Below are 22,151 nucleotides of genomic sequence, written 5' to 3'. Positions count from 1 at the left end.
TTCTATCTGCGAAAGTCAGTGCAGATCCAGGGAAGAGCTGTCCCTGGTCACTTTTTGACCTACCTTTTTCAACCTTTTGTTCATAGACTTTTTGAGACCTTGTCTTCTGGTGTGGCAGGATGTCCATGAGGAAGGCTGGTTTAAGCTCTTTGTAGCCTGTCAGGGTTTGATGTCAGTGATAATTCACACGTAGTCTACCTCAGGTGTCTCAAGTGTGACCACGATGCAAAGACCTGGTTTGATTGTTGCGCAATGCACCCCAAGGCCTTGAGGTAGCAGTGCCTCAAGCTCCTTGCTGCTCGACACTGCAGTGGTCTTGATCCCTGTCGAGAGGAAGGTCCCTGGATCAGTCGCAGAACCATCTATCTTTATCGCAGTCGAAGTATTCCAGGCGTTCAGGTAAGTCCTACAAGAAAAAGTAAAGCAAGAAGTCGAAGAGGTCTCCGATTTCACCTTGACTGTCGGAGTCATCTGACGAGACGAGGGAACGTTGGGAACGTTGCCATTCAATGCATGGCTCTGTGTTTGAGCTTACACCCGGGCCATCTCTGCACTTCCCTGAGTTTTCTGGAACAGGAGTGACTCTCTCCCAACTCCGTGATTTTTATGAGGCCATGCACCTCATATTTAGGCAGTCCGTCCCAGCAGGCCTTCCTTCCGGTCCCACTGGGTTGGGAGGGGCCCCTACTGATTTTCCGCCAGCAGGGTCTCCTTTGGCATTAGGAGGAAACGCGTTAGCTACGATGAATGGCTACTATAAATCACTATTCTAATGATGCTTTTTAAAAGTAGAAAATGAATAAAGGTTATTTTTTCAACTGAGATTCTGTAGTCAGATACAGTGATTTACGTTGTGTGTCATATGTTTGGAAATATATCACCATTATAAACATTTGATGAATGTATGTCGGACTCCTAATATTTTGAAATATTGTTAATATAATTGTGGGTGCTGGACTACCATTGAAATAATGCTATACGCCAACAGTTGGCACACGTTTTTGGCATGGTTCACAGCCAAACAGGTTGACCCCTTATCCGCCCCCTTTTTTTTGAAAAGTTGTTTTTATTTTATCAAACAAATAACAGTCGGTGCAGGTCATACAATCATTTTGTCAAAGATTCGTTACATACATGTAGTCAGATACAGCATTTCTAGAATTAATTGGCGCTAATTACAGTGCTACAGAGAAACAAGTTACATCTATCGAGTGGACTATGTGAGGTACACCTTTCCCCTTCTCATTACTTTAGTCACTAACATCAGAGATTGTTTCTTCTTGTGGGGGCTCGCATATATTTCCGCGATAAGCGTTCCACTTCCCCAAATATGGGCCCATTTTTTGGGGCAGCCCCTATGGACGTACACAGAGTTGGGGTCTGCCTGGATCCCCAGGTAGGCGCTACATTCCTTTTTGCCAGGGCCAAACCAAGGGTTACCCAGTCCTGATCTGAATGAGTGAGGTCTGTTGGCTCCCAGATGTTAGGCAGACAGCATTTTGGTTCGGGGTGAACTTCTATCCCTGTGACCTGACACATGGTGGTCATAATAGATGCCCAAAATGACTGGATGTCTGGGCATATCTGCCCCCTTTCTTAAGTTTGGTTGTGTATCCTTACCCATGCTCACTTTGCTACTGGATTCAAGCAAGCCTGGCTGAAGACGGCTGAAAATGCCAGAAACCGGTCCAAGGAAGCTTGTTTCCGGCCCAGGGAAGACATGGCTTGGCAGTTCGGGCTGGACTGTTCCCATGAGGCACAGGGTCAGACTGATTTGCATATGGCCATGTCTGAACTGGGGTGGCAGAGTGGGCTAAAGAACGGTGATGGATTAAACCCAGATCAGTTGACTGGGGGTGAGTGCTTGCAATGTTCAACACTCCGTCCATCATTTCCTTTGGTTTTTGCTTTATCCTTACCCATGCCCAGCAGGGGATTGTATGACACAACCACTAATGCCTAAACCATGTGCTCCTTAACAACGTGGTCAGAAAGACAATTGTGTCTAAACCACGCATTCCTTTACCACGCAAGTCTTTACAACCACTTGCCTTAGAGAAAGTGCTGGACTTTGGAACAGTATAATTTACTATTCACTCCAGTCCGCGCAACAGTAGAGAAAGCCTTGGACTTTAAAGTCCAACGCCGCTTTACCTAAGGCATGTCATGGTAACAGCATGTGTGATAAAGGAATGCACGGTTAAGACTCATTCGTTGTTCCGACCGCTTTGCAAAGGCAACACGTTGTTTGGCTATTGTTGTAATTGGTGTTTACCCCAGCAGGGCTCTGTAGTAGGCTCCCTAAAGGATTTCTCATCTGCCATCTCCACTTTCCTGGAGCTGCCAGATCAACCTTCCCGGGTTCAAATACCCTATTGTAAATAGGCTCCTTAAATGTCTCTAGCACATGTTTCCACCAACTCCACTCGTAGTGCCATAACATGGCCTTAATTTGGTTCTTACCTTTCCGATGGGCCCTCCAGTTGAGCCGCTTCATGCCTGCCCTCTTAGTCTTCTTACCATTAAGACAGTGTTTCTGGTGGCAGTTGCAACTGCCCAGGGGGAGTCAGTGAACAGCAGGCGCGGTCATGTCAGCCTTCATGTGTGTCATTCTTTCCAGACATGCTGGTCTTTGACTCGATTGTCCTCCTTGCCCTAAGAGAGTCACCCCATTCCATGTAGGCCAGTCTATCACTTTGCCTACGTTTTACACTTCGCCTGAGACCTCTAAAGAAGAGTAGAGAGTACGCCGGCTGGACCCAAAAAGAGTGTTGTTGTTCTCCCTTGACCGCACAAACCGTTCCAGGTGGACAATAAAATCTTTTTGGAATTTGTTGGGCCATGAAAGGGAAGGCCATGCATAAACAAACTGTCTCCTGATGGATTGTAGTCTGCATTTAGAACTGCTAAGCATTGGCCAAGAAGCAGCCCCGGTGGGCTTGTGCTCTCATTCTACCAGAGTAAAGGCTGCAACCACTGTGTTAGCACGCAAAGTTCCTGTCTTGGACTTCTGGCAGCAGCAACATGGACCTCGCTGCACATGTTCCACAAACACTACTTCCTGGACAGTCCGGTCCGTCGGAATGGGCACTTTGCCTGCTTGGCCCCGCAGGACTTTCTGGTTTAAATCATGTTGGCAGACGCACCTTGGTAAGGTATTGCTTGGGTATCTATTCTAAGGTAAGTGATCTACAGCTAGAAGTCTCTATCAGATGAACAAGTTACTTTGCTTCAATAACGCCTTATCTGGTAGAGACTCCATCTAGTCCCAGATTCCTTACTCGCACACGCATTTTTTCTGCTCTGCAAACTGATTTTATATTAAAGGGCTGCTCCCCTTTTCAGGACCCTACTTCTAATCATCACTAGTCAGTGTTATTTGTGGCTCCTCACTTCTGACATTGAAATTCGCCCAAAAAAACTGATGTCAGTGTGCTGGGGCTGGTGCCTATAAAAGCACAGTGCACGCCATTTCCAGCGCAGACAACACCATGCTGAGCCGAACTACTGCTCCTGAAAAATTTCTGGATTCAGTCAGATGCCCAGGGATAATTCTAAGGTAAGGAATCTGCAGCTAAATAGAGTACCTACCAGAAAAAGCGTTACTGAAGGTCAGTAACTTGTTTTTCTTCCACAGGTACACCTGGGCGCTGTGTGAAATCTCAGTACTATTCTTGCAGGACTTGAGGGACCTCCCATTTAACCCCTCCATTCATGCCCCCTTCAATTCCTCTCCTGGAAGGTAGACATTGCCATCACCTCACTCAGTTGTCCATGAGCTCCAAGCATTAACTTTGGATGAACCTTTCTTTCAAGTTTAGAGGGAGAGGGTTGTCCTTCGTTCAAACCACAAATTCCTCCCTAAAGTGCTCTTCCCCCCCTTCCACCCTAACCAGTTTATACAACTCCCAGTTTTCTTCCCCCAGCTGACTCTGTTGCAGAACGGGTTCTGCATTCATTAGGCGTTGCTACAGCTCCATCCTCACCCACCAAGCGGAATACTATCTAACAATCTAACAGTGGAGCCGATCCACATGTGCATTACCAGCAAGAGGTGGAGTCACACGATCTTGTGACTCGAGAAGACTTTTTCAAAGGAAAACAACTTTCACATCTCTGAGCCCAGCACTAGATCACAGAATCAAACAGCACTCCATGCCTCAAATCCATGTTTACAGGATAATTAACATTTCATTTTCATTCCTCCAAATGCTTTGACGTATAGTTGAATATTTTCACAATGTTATGCTTTCTGTCTTTATCCTATTTACATGTGGAAAGGCTGGTGTATTGTGGAGAGATGAGTCACATTCAGCCTCAGTAGAGTCCATTCCAGAAGTCTTGGAAGACAATTCATCAGTGACAGAAGATTCCTCTTCCGTTCATGATATGGAGTATGTGAACCCAAGGGGAGTGAGGTTTACTCAGTCCTCCCAAAAAGAAGGTGAGTCATACATGCAAAATAACTTCAAAGCCAAACATTTATCATGTGACTAGTGCTATGTAATGGATACTTTACTCATTTATTTCATCTTGGATTATGCTCTTTTTGCATAGTGAAAATCGGTTTTGGAACGTGTAACACTAAAGCATTGTTGCTACAGAATGTAAAGTTAAAAACAAAAGTTAGGTTCATACAGGGTAGAGTTCCAGCTGTTTCTGTATTGGTGTTTTTAGGTACCTTTTCAAAGTGCCAATGGAAAAAAAACAGAGTTATACGGATATGCGAAAGAGAGTAACATTCTCAGGATCAGGCATCCTGTGAAATTGATACTCAGCAGCTGCCTAAGTATGATACCATTATAGTACCTGGAGCTGTTCATTGGGAGGGTGGGCTACCATTCTTACTGGCATCTATGGCGTAGCCATAGTTTCCCCAGGTTTTCAAAAATTAATTGGGAAGTGTATTTTTGTCTCTTGTGCTAACATCTACATGAGAAGGCCCAATTCCTGGTCCACTGGATCAGTGGGTTTAGGAAACCATCCATGTAGGTTTCACACTAATGCAATAACTAACACAATAGCTCGGGTGTAGTAGGGTGGCTGCCATATTCTGGAATCTGTGTCAGCAGGGCAAAATATAACCATACAGGGGATTCTGCTCTCAAAAAAAGTCATATTGACAACAGGCTCTAGCTCACAATGAGTTGTGCCTAGGTTTCCCAGTTGGAATGCATGATATTTGTGTCGGTGTCTCGGTTCTGAACCCTGAGCAAATCCTCCCTCAACGTCAGTGAAACAGGATCACATTTTCTGTTCAAATTCTCCCTCCTTAATTGGTTGCCCGACAGTGGTGACTTACAGTGCCAACACCCATTGACAGTCAATGTAGGAATCAGCATGCCCGACTTCCAGTAACACCTTTCCATATGTCCCTTTTGAGGGAGGGCTCTAGCATATGTTGCCATGGGGATTTTCTTTCCCAGCTGATGCCTCACTTGACATAGTGCCAGGCGCTCCATCCTCTAAATCCTCATTGGTCTATTCGTTCATCATGGGGAGAAGCCCGGAACTCTGGAGATATCTCCTCATCTATGTCTTCTCTGCTCTCTGACACTTAAGTTGGGTTTGAGAAAGCACAGGCACAAAAAGGTTAACCATTAAAAACCTCATACTGTCTGAGAACAAGTCACCACTAACTGTCTGAAAAGATTCCAAACCTTACACACATTACATTTTCTGCAGGTCACAACAATCAAATTAGAGCAATCTATGTTAGTGTTCCTGAAATTAGACCCGCGTGATTGTTTCTGGAGTAGAAATATTTTTTTAGGAAATAGTTATATTCATTTTAACTGCAACTTTACAATAAAGATCAGATACAGTACTGTATGGCTTTAAAAGAGAAAAGAGTTGAACACTGGTATCATCTGCCAGGCTAAAGAGCACCTCGAATTCCAGAATACATCCGTCTTAAAGGGACTCTTAGGAAGCGTCTGTCAGTGACAACAGATCACTGAGTGCCTGACCCCTCTATTGCACCCCCAATACATCTTTCACCATTCTCTGAGATCTCCAAGCTTGTCATATGCACAGACCTTTACTATGTAGAGTTTTTAAAAAAACTTTCTTTGATTTTCAGAAAGAAAAAACATTCCAGCAGTGCATGCAGCATGCACAAAATAGTCTTATTTGTGTTCACATTACATTAATATAGTACCATGATGTCAATGTGAGCAGCATTTTTAACACCCAATCAATAATCCACATGCCTTGTACACAGGCTCACTGTTTAGTCCAGCGAGTCTTATAACATTTTCTTATTTTTAAAACAATATATAATTCCCGTATATTAAAACCCCCACACTATCCCGATCCAACACCCCCCCTAAGCATGCTTGTCAGCCTTCTACATATCAGCGTTGGTTTTTATTAAACCGACTCCCACTGTATCTTGTTCTGCATGGGTAGTATCGTCTGCGGCTTTTTTCAGCAAATACGCTTTGCATGGCCCCCATATATCTTTAGGTTGGCACTTTAGAGGCATTAATGTGTTATAGTTCTCTGATTGTGTGGAACAGTAGGCCAGATCTGTGTGCCATTCTGACAGTTTGGGTACGGGGTCCCACATCCACTCCATCGCAGTCCTTCGCTTCGCAAGTAATAGCTGATGGAGGCCAATCTCCGCACCCCTATGGGTATATTTTTATCAAACCTCAAGAGGGCAACCAGCGCTGTCTCTGATATTGCCAGTTCCAGCATTTCCTTCAGAACAATGAACACCTCACTCCAAAATGCACTCCTAGGCCAGGTGTGTAAAATTGGCATTCGCTGATCTACATCTCATGCACCTATCGTCGGCCCTTAATCAGTATTTATATGGTCGTGCCTCGGTGTAGTCTCTATGAAGGTATTTAAAATGAATCAATCTGTGCCGTCCATTCTGCGAAAGTGACTTAATATTGCTAAAGTAGTGGGACCACTGTGCCTCTGTGATTTCCATGCGTACCTCATCTTCCCATTCTAATTGAAATTTCTTCTTTATTTGGGTTGGCTGCCTTTTTAGGAGTATATAAATTATTGTGATGCCGTGATGCGGGGACTGTGATTGTAAAAACCTTTACTATGTAGAGTTTTTACTTTATTAACTTGTAACCAGCCTTCAATGCAAGGACCAGCCAGTGTATTCCTGCAGCACACCTCCTTGCAAGCAGAAGGGCTAGTGAGGCCATTTTATATCTAATTTTACACTTTTGTCTGAAGACTCCGTGTACAGAGTTCGAATGTTTTGACTGATGTCCATTTGAAGTTTCATAACCTATTCACAACCATATCACAAAAGACTCTCGCCACAGGGCATGTATAGATCATGTGCAACAAGTCCACATGTGTTGCATTACATCTAGGGCAAATGTTCCATTGGGTTGAACATATCTTGCTTAAAATAATTTGGATCTAACGGTGCTTTGTACCAGCCACGTAAACTGTCATTGTCAAGCCAACCTCTTTTCATTTGATGAGTAAGGAGCTCTTAGCTATAAGTGTCCTCTGCTGCCTCTCCCAGCAGTCCAACCAGTCCTTTGCCATCTCCAGGGAAAGGAAGAAGAGCAGCCTTTCCTCCTTCATTACTCTCAACTTTACAGGACACAGCAGCAGGTATTACAAGCCATTTTCCCTGAGTATTGATTTGTCTTCCTGAAACAATTTAGCTAGTACTGCACCTGCGGAGTGTAATTGGAAACCGTTTTATCAGCATTCCTTCTATTTGCTGTGGTTCCATTCCTTGCTTTTTGCAGGATATTGTCCCAGTCAGTTTGGTTTAGCAATCAACCTATTATAGCCTGCAGAAGGGATCAAGGTTTCAGCATTGCTGCAAGCACACTGCTATTTTTAAATAATAGTATAGAGAGTTCTTTAGGTTGTGAAAGAAGGTTACTCTCCCGAAGGTTCGACTGTGAAATTTGATGTCTACTCCTAAGGCTTAATCCTCAGGGATCTGGCCTTTCACCACAACCTCCTTGTATCTGCTCTGCTTTTCCCTCTAAGTGACGTTGTTTGTTTTGAATTCACCAGAAAACCTCCACTGACCCTGGCTTCACTACTGTGCCCCATAGCAGGCGTAAGATTTCTCCCTGCTTGTACCACTCCTCCCCCCTATTCCTGACTCTCAGCTGGTCTGGTCCTTTGTTCAAGGGCTCAACTCTATTTGGAGCAGAGTGGTTTGGCCCCAGACAGGCCACAAACACCATGAGTAGCTGCTTCAGTGCAGTGAGTTGACTGGTCACAACACCAGATCTGTTGTGCTGCTATCTTGCTTTCAATCCCGGCTAGAGCTGTGTGGATCAAACAGCCCTCACTGTCCCTTAATTGGAACCAAGCAGCCAATCCTCCACACGGATCGGTAAAGAGGGGAAACAAAGGTGATTTATTTTTTTCCAAGGTCACCTTAGCGTCAGGATAGCTTTAGGATGTTTGGAGTTCCTTCAAAGCTCCACAGTTTTACAGCTTGTTGGCCAGCTTTCCCACTTAGAATTACAGTGTTGAGGGTACACTGGAGCAACAGGATGCCTCAACCCCTCTCAGTTTGGGTTTTGACCTAGGTTTAGTACGGAGTCAGCATTGATTGCCATCACAGACAACCTAAGACACTATCTGGATAACGGACAAGCAGCACTATTGGTGCTGCTGGATTTGTAAGCGGCGTTTGACACAATATCCCACTCCATCCTTCTCAACAGACTGAGAAACATTGGAATCCACGGCCTAGCCTTTCAGTGGCTGTCATATTCCTTAACTCACCGTACCCAAACCATGAACCTCTGTGCCTTCTGATCCCAAACTTCAGAGTTGACCAAAAAAGTACCTCGGGTATCCTGTCTCAGTCCTACTCTGTTTAACATTTATATAACTCCTTTAGCGGACTTACTGAAGGAACTGGGCTTCATTCCAATCTCATACGCTGATGACACCCAGCTTTTAATGGCTTTTGATGAATTCTCTCCCAATACCCAGTCGACCTTCTCAGAAGGCATGACAGCCATTGCTTGGATGAGGAGCAACTTTCTGCAGCTTAATGCAGGGAAAACGGAGATTATGCTATTCAGAGTAGCTCCTCTTCTCTGGTCCCAGATAAGTCTTTTATGGAGGGTTTTCCCTTTTCTCCCTATGACAGTTCGTAAATCACTCCAAGTATTAGTAATAAGCCATCTATACTACTGTAATGCCCACCTGATTTCAGCCAACGAATCCTCCCTCAATAGACTTCAGGTGGTTAAAAACACTGCGGCCCGTCTAGTTTCCAACTCTCCTGCCAAGACCGCCTCTCTGCTGTTACTTCATGGACCATACTGGTTACCAATCCGCAAGCGAATCAGATTTAAGATCTGCTGCACTGTGTACAACTAATAATAGGTAAATATGCCTACAAGGGATTTTGTTCAATGTACTCAGTTGAGTTATTCCAGTCTATTACTTGGTCAAGCCCCAAATGGTGGCTGACTATTAGGTAATCTGGGCATCAGTGCATTTATTTGGAATATGAAAAATCTATAGTAGACAGTTTCACAACACAGGAATGTATTTTTCAAACTATAAACAAATTTAATGTGAACCAATCAGGAGGGGGTACATAAGGGTATAACAAAACACTATGATAGAGACAGGAAAAGATGAGCGGCCAGCTGGATAGCTCATTTTGAGTATAGCGAAGGCTGTAGTAAATTGCTGGCCTGGAAGGCAAAAAAGGAGCAAGTAAGAAACAGAATAGATCAGGTTGTATGTAAACAAACTGAGACCCTGATTGTTGATAGAGGGATTGAGCAAACTTTCCATAATTATTTTAGTAAAGTTTATCAGGAATAGCTTAAGCCATCGGAAGATGAATTAAAAATATGGTTGGGACAAGATCCCGCAAACCCTCTTTCACTTTAAAAGAAACGGGACAGTTAAATAGAGAAATTGATATCAGTGAGGTAGAATTGGTAATTAGCCAGCTCAAGAAGGGGTTTGCCCTAAGAGGTCTGTGAAGCTCTGGCAAGTACACTAACTCCCATCTTAGTGAAGCTTTTTAATGATCTCTTTATTGGAGGGTCTGGTATGCCAGCCTCTTGGAAGGAAGCTACTTTCTCACCAATCCTAAAGCCAGGAAAATGCCTTACGAAATGTGATTCCTATTGGCCAAATTCGTTATTAAATAGCGACTATAAGATCTACACTAAAATCTTGGCCGATAGGTTGAACGGTTTGATGGCTGAGATGGTACATGACGACCAGAAGGGCTTCATACGGGGAAGGTCTTTGAAAGATCTGACTTTTACACTAATTGGCTCAATAGATCTGGCAGCCTCCTACAGTTTGCCTCTGGCCGTAGTGGCCTTGGATGCCACGAAGGCCTTCGACTGTGTGAACTGGGTCTATTTAAAAGCTGTGGCAAAATCTTTGAAACTAGAGTCAAATTTCTGGAAGGCATTTGGCAGGTTTCTATCAAGCCCCAGAAGCAAGAGTGCTGGTCAATGGCTTCCTAACTAATCCCGTATGTATATCCAGGGGGACGAGGCAGGGCTGCCCTTTGTCGCCCCTTCTGTTTAATTTCTATATAGAGCCCTTAGCTAAAAAATCAGAGAGGACTCTGAAATTTTACCTTTTAAGTACATCAACTGGAATAAGAAACAGGCTCTATATGTGGATGACATTTTGATCTATACTACAAATTTACAAAACACCCTGTCCCGCATTATGATTCTGACAACCGATTTTGGAAAGATATCGGGCTACGAAATCAACAGTTGCAAGAATGAGATCCTGACCTGGAACATTGAGGCTGAAGGCGTCAAAGGAGAAATGAGATATTTGGGAGTCATGATATCACAAGATATCAATAAAATAGCTAAAGTTAATTTTGAGAAAGCTACAAAGGAGATCAGCAAACTCCTGAAAATGTGGTCCCATCTTCAGCTATCTCTTCTTGGACGAATACATTTAGTTAAAATGATAGTCCTCCCAAAGCTCACTTTTTTATTTGACACAATACCCTTGCCTTTTGAGAAGGAATGGCTAAAGAAGCTGCAAAGCGAGATCAGCACTTTCATTTGGTCAAGTAAAGGTCCAAGAATAGCTTGGAAAAAACTGAGAAGGAGGGTGGAGAAAGGAGGCTTAGCACTGCCGGATTTGCTCTTTTATTATTGGGCTTTTCTACTGAAGAATGGGAGGTGTTTGTTCAGCATACCAAGTCAAACTAAGATAGGGGGTACGTGGGCTACAATGTCAAGTCTGGAGTCAGGTGGCAAACAGGGGTTTCTGTTCAAATACGCGGACCCAAAGTTCTTTAAAAAAGTCAGATTACAGATATTGAGTGGGCTTGCTGAGACATGGTATAAGGTCAGATTTTTTTTTTAAATTCCATATCACAGCAAAATGGCTCCTATCTGGGACTCACCGGGTTCTCCGGAATGGACGAAAAATGCTCTTGCAAAACCACTGTCAAAGGCGGGCTTCTTACGATGGGAGCACATAATTGTAGATGGCAAGTTCATTTCATGGGAAATGTGCAACCAACAAGCTGACTACCACTTATCTAGATTTAAATATCTTCAAATGTGGAGCTGGTATCAAGACCCAGAAACAAAGATTGGGCAACAAAATGATCCGTAACCCCAATTGATGCAAGAGACAGTACACAAGAATGAGTTTGCAGCTATCTATTGGCTAATGATCAAATTGGAGGATGGAGGTTTCACTTTGCCAATGGAACTATGGTGAAGATACTTGCCGGAAACATCGCTGGAACACCGATGGCAAGTATTCGTGACCATGCTATTTAAAATAGTAAAGCCTGCATACCTGAGAAGAAATCATCTTTTTTCCATCTACAGAGCTTACTGGTCCCCGAGAGATTGTTAAAGTTTGGGAGAGGAGGTAAAGTCACCTGCCCGAAGTGTGGTAGTATGAAAGAGGACGATGTCCATATGTTTGTGGCTTGCCCAGAAATACAGGTATTTTGGAGAGACTCGAGTAGGGCACTGTCTGAAATGTTGGAGATCAATATTGAGGTAAGCATTATGCTTGTTATCTTTGGACATGTGGAGTCAGTGGCCAAAACTACAAAAAAACAGGCAAGGCTTATTTTTTATGGTATACTACTGGCGCGGAGAGAGCTATGTAAACGATGGGTGGCAGTTGCCCCTCCCAGTTTTGATGACTGGGTGCGCTGCATCAAACATATAGCCGTTTTAGACATGATGGGCTCTAGTAACCACGAGTTTTGGCTCCCGTTGTTTGAATGGTGTGATGATCTAAGTGCTAGCAGATGAAATCAGGCGTCCGATGATTAAGCCTTCTCAGCCTCAGCAGGTTTTTTTTCTTGTCTCTCGGTTGGCAAGTGAGAGGGCAGAGACAGATAAAAGTAAAATATGGAAGATGGAGGACAAATCCGAGGGTCCTACAGATTGTGATTCTAGCCTATTCATAAGGCCCTTCCGGTGTCCTTGACCTGGAATTGTTTTGCGGTTGAGACTTCTTTGGTATAAACTCAATATTTGACCAGACATAAGGGACTATTGTAAACATCTCACTCTTCCTCCTGAAGATAGTCTAACGGATAAATTTACCAAGAAAGACAAGAACGTCGACAAGCTCATCTAATTCCTTAGCAACTTTTGCGTTTAGGAATTGCTTTCTGCTGTTTTCAGATTCATTTCCTATTTGTTGTATTATTTGGAATAGATGCTCACACTTATGATTTGAATGTTTATTTTTGTGTATAAAATTCAATACCCTTTATCATGGTGTTTTATTATAACCTTATGTACCCTGCTAGGTGGCGCACAACCAATATGGCCGCACGCCCGTGAGGCTCTAGACACTTGGCATATTAATTTGCCTTTTATCCTGGGTTTAACGACCACAGCACTTTTCCACTGTACGGGATTCTCTTACTGATGTGCACAGCTACTTGCCGTTTCGAGCTCAGCCTCTGAAGGTGTCTCCCGACGCAGATATCAGCGGAAGACAACCGCCGCTGCCTCTGCGGTGATTCGCGGACGGCTGTGCTGGCTAGGGATTCACACGTGGCGGCTGGGCCGCACGGCTTGCGATACTGCCCCCCCCCCCCACCCAGCCGCGGACTGTCTCCAGAGCTGCCAGCAACTTCGCCTGCCATACCGGACTCCACGGCGGTGAGCTCACGCTCTTTTGCACCTGCACACAGCATCTCTCACGGTGAGGCGACCGGGGCCTGCAAACTCTCCGCAGTGCGGCGCCCTGTTTCATTGCCTTGGCGCTCTTAACAGACGCTACCTAACTCCTCGGCTCTCCTGTGGGATGCTGCGGCTTGTGGCACCCTGTGCTCCCCACGCTCCGTGCCTTTTGCTGAACTGCCTCCATTGGTGCCGCCCCAATGTAGAGAGTGAGTGACCCTTGCGCTCACATTCCAGGGCGGCCTACTTGCTGCCGCTAATGCCTGCCGAGCCGCCTGTCGCCATTATTTGCGGTCGGCACTTGGCGCTCTCCTCCTGATATATGTGGAGACTGCTCTCTTTGCCGTGCTTACTGGGAGCTTGACAGGGCCATTTGCAGCGGATCTACAGCACCAGCATCTTCCAGCAGTGCTCCTAGCGCGGACCCTGTAGGTGTCCCAGCCAGTGCCTCAGTATTTCACCGCGCCGCATTCTATCCCTGAGCTGGAATATATACCTGAATCTGCATGAGAGCGAGTCACGCTCTTCATTCCCCCTTCTTTTGCTTTACAGCGACGTATTGCTTGGCTGACCCACTGAGGTAGCTGCCCTTTCGCTGTTCTGGACACACTGCATCCTGACTCCTCTGTAGTGGCCGCCCTCCTGGTCCAATACAACCAGGGCCCCTCGCTCCTTCTGCCTAACGGCCGCCATTGCAACTGGTCCTTCGCACCTGCTGCTTTGCCCCACGCTGCTGCCCTGTTGCTTCCACCTGTTGGAACTAGCGTGGTGCCCTTCTCCTGTTCTGCCATATTGTCGCCGTTTCTGCCGTGGTGGAGCGTAGTTGCCTTCCCCTCCTGCCAGGTCATTTTCTCCGGAACATCTTCAGCATGGGGAAGCCAGAGGGCTGCCAAACCAAGTTCCCCTTCGATGCAAAGAGAACTGTCACTCGCTCTAGTGCTGAGGACGCAGACCAATCAGCCAACGCATCCTCCTCTGTCCCTCCACCAGTTCCGGAGGATGAGGTCACATCCCTCCTACTGGAAATGCGAAGCAGCCTGACTGACCTCTCCAATAAAATGGATTCCATGAACACTTGCATGGACTACATAGTCCTAAAGGTAGAGAAACATGATGACGGCTTAAGGAGGCCGAAAGGTGCATCTCAGACTTGGAGGACACCACCTCGCAGATGACCCAACAAATGGCCCAGATGGATAAACTCCTCAAGGTAATTGCGGCCAAAAACGAGGATTTGGGAGCTAGAAGCCGGCGAAACAACATCCGGGTTACCGTAATTCCTGAAAGCATGAATACTGGCCGAATGGAGAACTTCCTTGAACGTCTCTTATGCACCACCTTCGGGCCAGACGCCTTCTCCTCTCAGTTCAATGTGGAGCGGGCGCATCGCTCCCTTGACCCCCGCCCGGACCCGGAGGTACCACGCGGCCGATAATTGCGCGCCTCCTAAATTACAGGGACCGGGACGCTGCACTGAAACTAGCCAGAGACCATCAGAATTTACAGTTTGAGGGCGCTAATTTTTTAATCTACCCCGATTTCACGATGGCGGTGCAGGAGGCCCACCGTAAGTTTCTCCTGGCCAAGCAAAAACTCTGCAAGCTCCAGATCAAGTGTGCTCTACTGTACCTGGCTCGTTTGAGAATCACCTACCGGGACAAACACCACTTCTTCACAAATGAGCAGCAGGTGACGATTTTCTTTGCACTGTCAAAAAGAACACCCCGGCGAGAGAGTCCCCGGATCATCTCTCCCAATCCCCATCATTGAGTGCTTCATTCTTCTTGGCCATAGACGCTCTTTCCATTATGGTGTACTTGACTCAGTTGTAGTTTGCCTTCATCCCTCTGGAGCTTCTCTGGCCTGCTGTGGTCCCGGCTCTTCTGCTGGGAGCTCAGAGTGCGATGTGAAACTGTCTGTACTCTCACTACAACCTTTTCATTTCGGACTGAATCGTTCCACGCCCTACTCTCAAGCTGCAGATAAGTGCTACTTCTGTATGCATATTGACTGTATAATTCTCACTGTTGCATTTTATTGCCCTGATACTGCTTGTGTTGACGCTGACTGTTTCCCAGCTGATGATGCATTTTTCAAATTTGCTACTCTATTGTCGCTGGAGGTTGTTTGACCTAAGTGCCATATTTGCCAAGTACCCTTCCCCCCCTTACTTAACAGCATTGGCGGGGGCTCTCGGAGCCCACTGGCGTACCCCCGCATGGGCGATCCCCTTAGATCACTCTTTTGAATAATGACACTGTCCCTATTGCACTGTTGCAATGTTTTCGTTGTTTTGGGTGAAGGTCGTACTGCCCGCACATTTGGGATGCTGCTGTGGGTGGGTGGGGGGAGGAGGGGGGGATTATGCTCATTGTTTGTATTGTTCTTTCATCCAATTGACAGGCGCAGACTTTGTACTGCGACACACATGGTATTATATCTTCTACAGATCGCTCCTTAACCTTCATAACGTAGTTCCTCATGCCATAACACGCTGAGCCCCAACGCTTTAACCTAATCTCTTGGAATGTTAGAGGCATCCGAGATCCTCGGAAATGCAGGCAAATCCTTTCCTACCTGGACAGACGACATGTACACATAGCGGTACTGCAGGAAACCCACCTCGACCCTCCCCGCTCCCCCACATTAGCTTGTAAATGGGCCATGACACGTGTTTTCTCCTCTTACTCCACATACTCCAGGGGGGTGGTAATCCTGGTTAAGCGCAACTCGCCCTTTATCCTGGGTGTCACTCAGCATGATCACTTGGGATGCAGCTGTATACTCTGGGGCACACTTGGAACTCAATCGGTCACGATAGTGTGTAGCTACGGCCCAAACATGGACGACCCAGATTTTTTTTTACCACATTATGGGGTCGTATTTTACAAGTCTGATCTACTCATATTATCTGGGGGGGTTGATTTTAACTCTGCTTTTAACCCAACGATGGACAGATCTAACCCTCTCCCCATCCACTACACCAAAACGCAGGCCGCCATGCAGGGCATACTTTTAGCCCATGAGCTCCCGATGTCTGGCGCCACCTTCATCCCGGGGATAGGGAGGGTACCCATTATACTGCTCTCCACGCCTCCTGGGCCCGACTAGATTACTGGGTGGTCTCCCGGGGCGCTGTGTCCTGGGTTGAAAGTGCCACCCATCTAGCCAGAGCTTACTCATATCACTCGCCAGTGCTCATCACGATTGTCCCGCCCGATCTGCGGTCCACTCTCCGATTATGGCGGCTTGCTCCAGAGCCCTTGCTTGACACGGTGTTCAGAGCAGAGATTGGGGAGGAAATCACTTCATTCTTTCAGACCAATATAGACTCCGTCTCTTCGGTGGGGGTGGTGTGGGAAGCCTTTAAGGTTGCAATACGCGGGGATTGCATAGCCAAAAGCTTTGGGGTTTTGCGTGACTTGCGCCGTACCCTTCATAAGCTAGAGAACGAACTCAAACAGTTGGACACTGACCTCTGGGGACCTAACTCTGGCCAGTCCCTCTCAACATTTAGAGATAAACTCACGGAATATAAAGAAACAGCTGACTGTGAGGGACGCTTTCGTGGAAAATATTACATTGCACGTAAATATGGCGGGGGCAAACGCCCAGGCAGGCAGCTAGTGCAGTTGATACGGCGCCCTAGATTTGCCAATTACGTTCTTGAGATTAAAGGCTCGGATGGTATACAACACAGGGACAGTCAGGACATTCTACACACCTTTACTGACTTCTATACCACCTTGTACGGCTCCTGCAGAGCTGAGCCCCCTTATTTTACCCCCTTCTTGCAAGATATTACTCTGGGCTGGCTGGGTGACGCACAGCGGGAGTTCCTTGCGGCACCATTTGAAAATGATGAAATACACGAGGCAATAATGCAAATGCAGTCTGGCAAGGCCTTCCTGTAGATTTTTATAAAGCTTATATCAATCGGGTGCTTCCCGTTCTTAAACTCTTCTTTAACGAAGCGCAGGAGCTCGGTTGTTTGCCCCCCTCCATGAGATTGGCATAGTCCCTTCTTAAGCCTGGCAAGGCTGCGGATTGCTGCGACTCATATAGACCTTTATCCTTAATTAATACACCAAAATCCTCGCAAAAATCCTAGCTAATCGCCTCAGCCTATTAATGGACAAGTTGGTGCTCCCGACCAGGCTGGTTTCATCCCTGGCCGGGCGGCCTCACATAATATTCGCATGCTTTTCTCCACTCTCCATACGTTAGACCCGAAGATTCCCCTAGCCGCTGTCTTCCTCGATGCCACAAAAGCGTTCGATTCGATGGAATGGGACTACCTCTTTGTAATTTTACAAAACATGGGCTTTCCACGGTGGTTTATATCTTGGGTTCGCCTCCTCTACACCGAGCCTGTAGCCAAAGTCCTTATTAATGGCCACTCCTCACCTCCTATCCCGATATCTCGCGGCACCCGGCAGGGGTGTCCGCTGTCGCCACTTCTATTCGCCCTGGCGATTGAACCCCTTGCTGCTAAAGTCAGATCATACCATCACGATAAGGCCCTCCGCTGCCCACTCCGACATATCCTCATTTCTCTGTATGCGGATGATATCACGCTATATGTCAGGGAGCGCCAGACAAACCTTAAACTGTTGCTTCGCGAGTTTGTGAGATTCCGGGGGGCTATCTGGGATCCATATAAACTGGTCCAAATCTCAACTCTCCCCCCCTTACCTCCTCAGCTACGGAATTCGCTCCAGACTTTCCGATTGAGTGGTGCCCTGACGAGGTTAAATACCTTGGCATCTGGATCTCCGCAAATCACGACAAATTGATCCGTCTTAATTACGGCCGTGCCCTGGATGGGATAAGGGACAATGTCACAAGCTGGATCGCCCTCCCGTTATCCATTGCAGGCCGCATATCCTTAATAAAAATGGTTATCCTTCCTAAACTTCTTTATGTATTCACAAACATACCCTATAACCCAGGCAGAGCCTTTTTTTCGATGCTCCGGACTGAACTTATTTGCCTCACCTGGGGTGGTAAACAACCCAGAGTGCAATGGGACATCCTCACCCGACCCTATGCGCAAGGGGAGTTCGACATACCCAATTTTGAACTCTATTACACCTGTGCCCAAGCCCACTACTTACACTTCTGGTTTCACCCCCACCAGATACATGTCTCAAGTGGCCACCGAACGCTGACTATCGGATCCCATTCCTTTAGACGGCGCCATATTCACTGCCAGCGCTGCTCGTGCGGAGGCTTCGTCTCCAATCACCAGTACTGTTCAGGCGTGGCAGCGTATTGTTGAGCGCACCCGGGCCCCTATGCTGTACTCTCCTTTGCTTCCCTTGACATATCACTCGAAAATGCCAGTCCTTCAGGAAGGAATATTTAAGAAACTCTAGCTAAATATGGGATTAAGACTTGGGGAGACCTTTACCTCCAAGGCAAATTCCAAACCTCGCAACAACTCTTCTCTTCTTGGTTATACTGCAACCATAGCAGTGAAACACAGAAAATTTGTTTCATTTAGTCTCCTTCTCGCCAAACGGCACATTGCTTTCCGATGGGGTCGGGGACGTGCACCTAAATTTAAGGAATGGATTCGGGACATGGTATTCTGGCAGGACCAAATGTACGCGTTTGCTGACCTGCTCCCACTTACCTCCCACCCTCGGAAAATTGGGGACCCCTCACAACATATTTGCTTATACACCCTATTGCTAGCTTTGACAACACATAGCCTGACACGGTGGCACCCCCTTGAGCCCTCATATCCTCTACAAGCTACCTCTCGACCCCGCTCCCCCCCTCTCCTGAATTCGTCCTACGATTGAATGCTGCTATTATGTGTATTACATGGTTCTTCTCATTACGATGCCTCTGACGACTCGGTGTATGGTTTACTTGCACACTATGTTTTATTGGCCCTCAGACCTACTTTGCTGATTTATTGTACTTGCTCCATCTGTACAGTTGTAATGATACCTATGCCTGCTTTGTATTTTGAAAAAGTATAAATACAAATTTTAAAAAAATAAATGAAAAAAAAAAACGTATGTACCCCCTCCTGATTTGTTCACATTAAATTTGTTTATAGTTTGAAAAATACATTCCCGTGTTATGAAACTGTCTATTATAGATTTTTCATATTCCAAATAAATGCATTGATGCCCAGATTACCTAATCGTCAGCCACCATTTGAGGCTTGACCAACAAGTCATAGACTGGAATACCTCAACTGAGTACATTGAACAAAATCCCTTGTAGGCATATTTACCTATTATTAGTTGTTTTCCCCAAGCCTCCAAGGGTATATTGGGTTTCCCACTTTTCTCTTACTGCACTGTGTACAAGGCACTAAACGGCAATGTCCCTAGCTACTTAGCAGATAGACTCACCCGTTATCAGCCTTCCAGAACACTCCGATCAGGCTTTAAGTCGCTACTTTTGGTGCCCCATGTTAAGAAATCCCACATAGGTGGGAAAGCTTTCTACTACCTAGCTCCCTCCTATTGGAATCAACTCCCCAGCCACCTCCGGAAATGTCCTGACTATTTACTTTTCCAAAAGCTCCTCAAAACTGAGCTTTTCTGAAAACCTCTTCTTTACCTAACTGTAGCACCTCCGTAGCGCGGAGATATCCCTTTGGGGGTGATTCAGGCGCTTTACAAACCATGAAATAAATAAAATAAAAGTTTACAGCTTTCAACCTTCCTCCCGAAGTCTGTGATGTTATCTAGGCAGCCAGGCGTCCCTCCATTAAAATCGTATACGCCTGTAGATGGAACAAGTTTGCGGCATGGTGTGCAGCAAAGGCTGTGGATCCCCTTTTTGCCCCCCTTTTTGAAGTTATTCTCCTCATTGTTTCTTTGGCCCAGCAGGGCTCTGCTCTGGGCACTCTGAAAGGCTATCTTTCGGCTGCCTGACCAGCCTTCTCTTTTCAAATCCCCTATTGTAAATTGCTTCCTTAAGGGCATTACTCACTTGTTTCCTCCAACTCCTTTCGTGATGCCCCAGCGGGACTTGAACCTGGTTCTTACTTATCTTGTGTGCTCCTTTTGAGCTGCTACATAACGGTCCTCTCAGACTCTTGACCCTTAAAACTGCCTTTCTGGTTGAATTTCCCTCTGCTCGCAGGGTGAGTGAGCTACAGGCCCTTTCTTCTAAGCCTTCTTTCCTAGCTGTTCCTCCATCTCCGATGGGTCGTTCTTTGCATCAAAATCTGCTATTCCTTAGCGAAAAATGAACCTCCAGTGGGGTTGTGTGCCCATTCCACCAGGGCGACGGCAGCCACTACTGCTTTAAGACGTGGAGTCCCCCTTCTTGACCTCTGCCAGGCAGCTACGTGGGCTTCACTGCACACGTTTACCAAACACTATTCCCTGGACAGCCAAGTCCAGAAAGACTGCTTCTTCAGCCGTTCAGTTCTCCAGGACTTTCTGGTGTGAACTTGATGTGCAGACCCACCTCCGGGGTTGGTATTGCTGGGGTATCTCTTCTAAGGTGAGGAATCCATAACTAATTTTCTCTTTCAGATGAGCAAGTTACTTATCTTTGGTAACGATATATCTGCAAGAGACATAGATTAGTTATGGATTCCTCACCACCCCACCCATCCTCCCTGTTCTGCAAACTGATGTTCGAGGCATATGAGCTGCAGATCACACACTGAGGATAAGATCGCCATCTGGTGTTGGGCTCGGATGATTGCAGGTTGTTGTTGTCTTCGGAAGAAGCCTTTGGTCACGAGGTTGGTGACTCCTCCCCTGGACAACAGTGCGCATGGGCATCCACTCCATCGGCAGATTGTTTTTTTCCGCCATTGGGTTCGGATGAACTTTTTTCCGCTCCAGCAGAAAACTTCCAGCAATCGATTTAACTCTTTAATCTTCATTCCATCGACGTCGACATCAACTCGGACCGGTTCCGGAAGCGGCTGATGGACAGGACACCCTTCAAAAAATGCCCCCAGTGTGAAGCGAAGTTCCCCCACAGTGACCACCACGAGGTTTGCAACCTCTGCCTGTCGCCGGAACACAACGAGTCCACCTGTCCAGCTTGTTCCGCTTTCCGTTCGAAGAAGACCCTCCGGGACCGAAGAGCTCGACGCCATATTATGGCCAAACCAGCTCCAGAACCGGAGGACATCTTTGCTCAAGATGTTCCCGAAGACGACACCGAAGATCTCGAGATCGTGTCCGAGGCCGACGATTCCGATGACCTCATCACTCCAGGGCAGCGTGTGAGTACCACCCCCCCTGCCCCTGCCCCATCCAAAAAAGCATTGGTCAAGACTCCGCCAGCTGGGCCCAGTCGCGACCGGAAATCCTCTTCAGAAGCCCCGCCCTCGGGCCCGGCTCCGAAGACATCTAAGCCTGTGGGTGGCTCGGGCTCGAGCAAACCTCACCTGATTGTGCCTTTAACACCCTCGGCACCCAAACACCCACTGTCGGCACCGAAACAGGCTCCAAGACCGAAATCTCCTTCGGCACAGAAACGTTCCTCGGCACCGAAGTCTCCACCGGCACCGAGACGTTCTTCAACATCGATGCCTGAAAGTCCATCGGCACCGAAAACTCAGTCGGCACCGAAAACTCAGTCGGCACCGAAAACTCAGTCGGCACCGAAAACTCAGTCGGCACCGAAAACTCAGTCGGCACCGAAAACTCAGTCGGCACCGAAAACTCAGTCGGCACCCAAAACTCAGTCGGCACCCAAAACTCAGTCGGCACCCAAAACTCAGTCGGCACCCAAAACTCAGTCGGCACCCAAAACTCAGTCGGCACCCAAAACTCAGTCGGCACCCAAAACTCAGTCGGCACCCAAAACTCAGTCGGCACCCAAAACTCAGTCGGCACCCAAAACTCAGTCGGCACCCAAAACTCAGTCGGCACCCAAAACTCAGTCGGCACCCAAAACTCAGTCGGCACCGAAAACTCAGTCGGCACCGAAAACTCAGTCGGCACCGAAAACTCAGTCGGCACCGAAAACTCAGTCGGCACCGAAAACTCAGTCGACACCGAAAACTCAGTCGACACCGAA

At 46.8% G+C, this 22,151-nt stretch overlaps 1 protein-coding gene across 5 annotated transcripts in view; it reads left to right on the top strand.

The window, feature by feature from the left end:
* GBF1 (golgi brefeldin A resistant guanine nucleotide exchange factor 1) overlaps positions 1–22,151 on the top strand; it is a 2,300,480-nt gene that overhangs the window by 542,915 nt on the left and 1,735,414 nt on the right. For all 5 annotated transcript variants that reach the window (XM_085603553.1, XM_085603551.1, XM_085603552.1 and 2 more), the window contains exon 11: positions 4,282–4,444. In XM_085603553.1, coding sequence (XP_085459679.1) covers positions 4,282–4,444 — 163 coding nt within the window. The remainder of the gene's footprint in view (positions 1–4,281; positions 4,445–22,151) is intronic.

The sequence above is a fragment of the Triturus cristatus genome, chromosome 1_2, assembly GCF_964204655.1.
Source record: "Triturus cristatus chromosome 1_2, aTriCri1.1, whole genome shotgun sequence".
NCBI lineage: Eukaryota > Metazoa > Chordata > Amphibia > Caudata > Salamandridae > Triturus > Triturus cristatus.
Note: the sequence above shows the minus strand (reverse complement) of the source record. Positions and strands in the feature narration are given on the sequence as shown.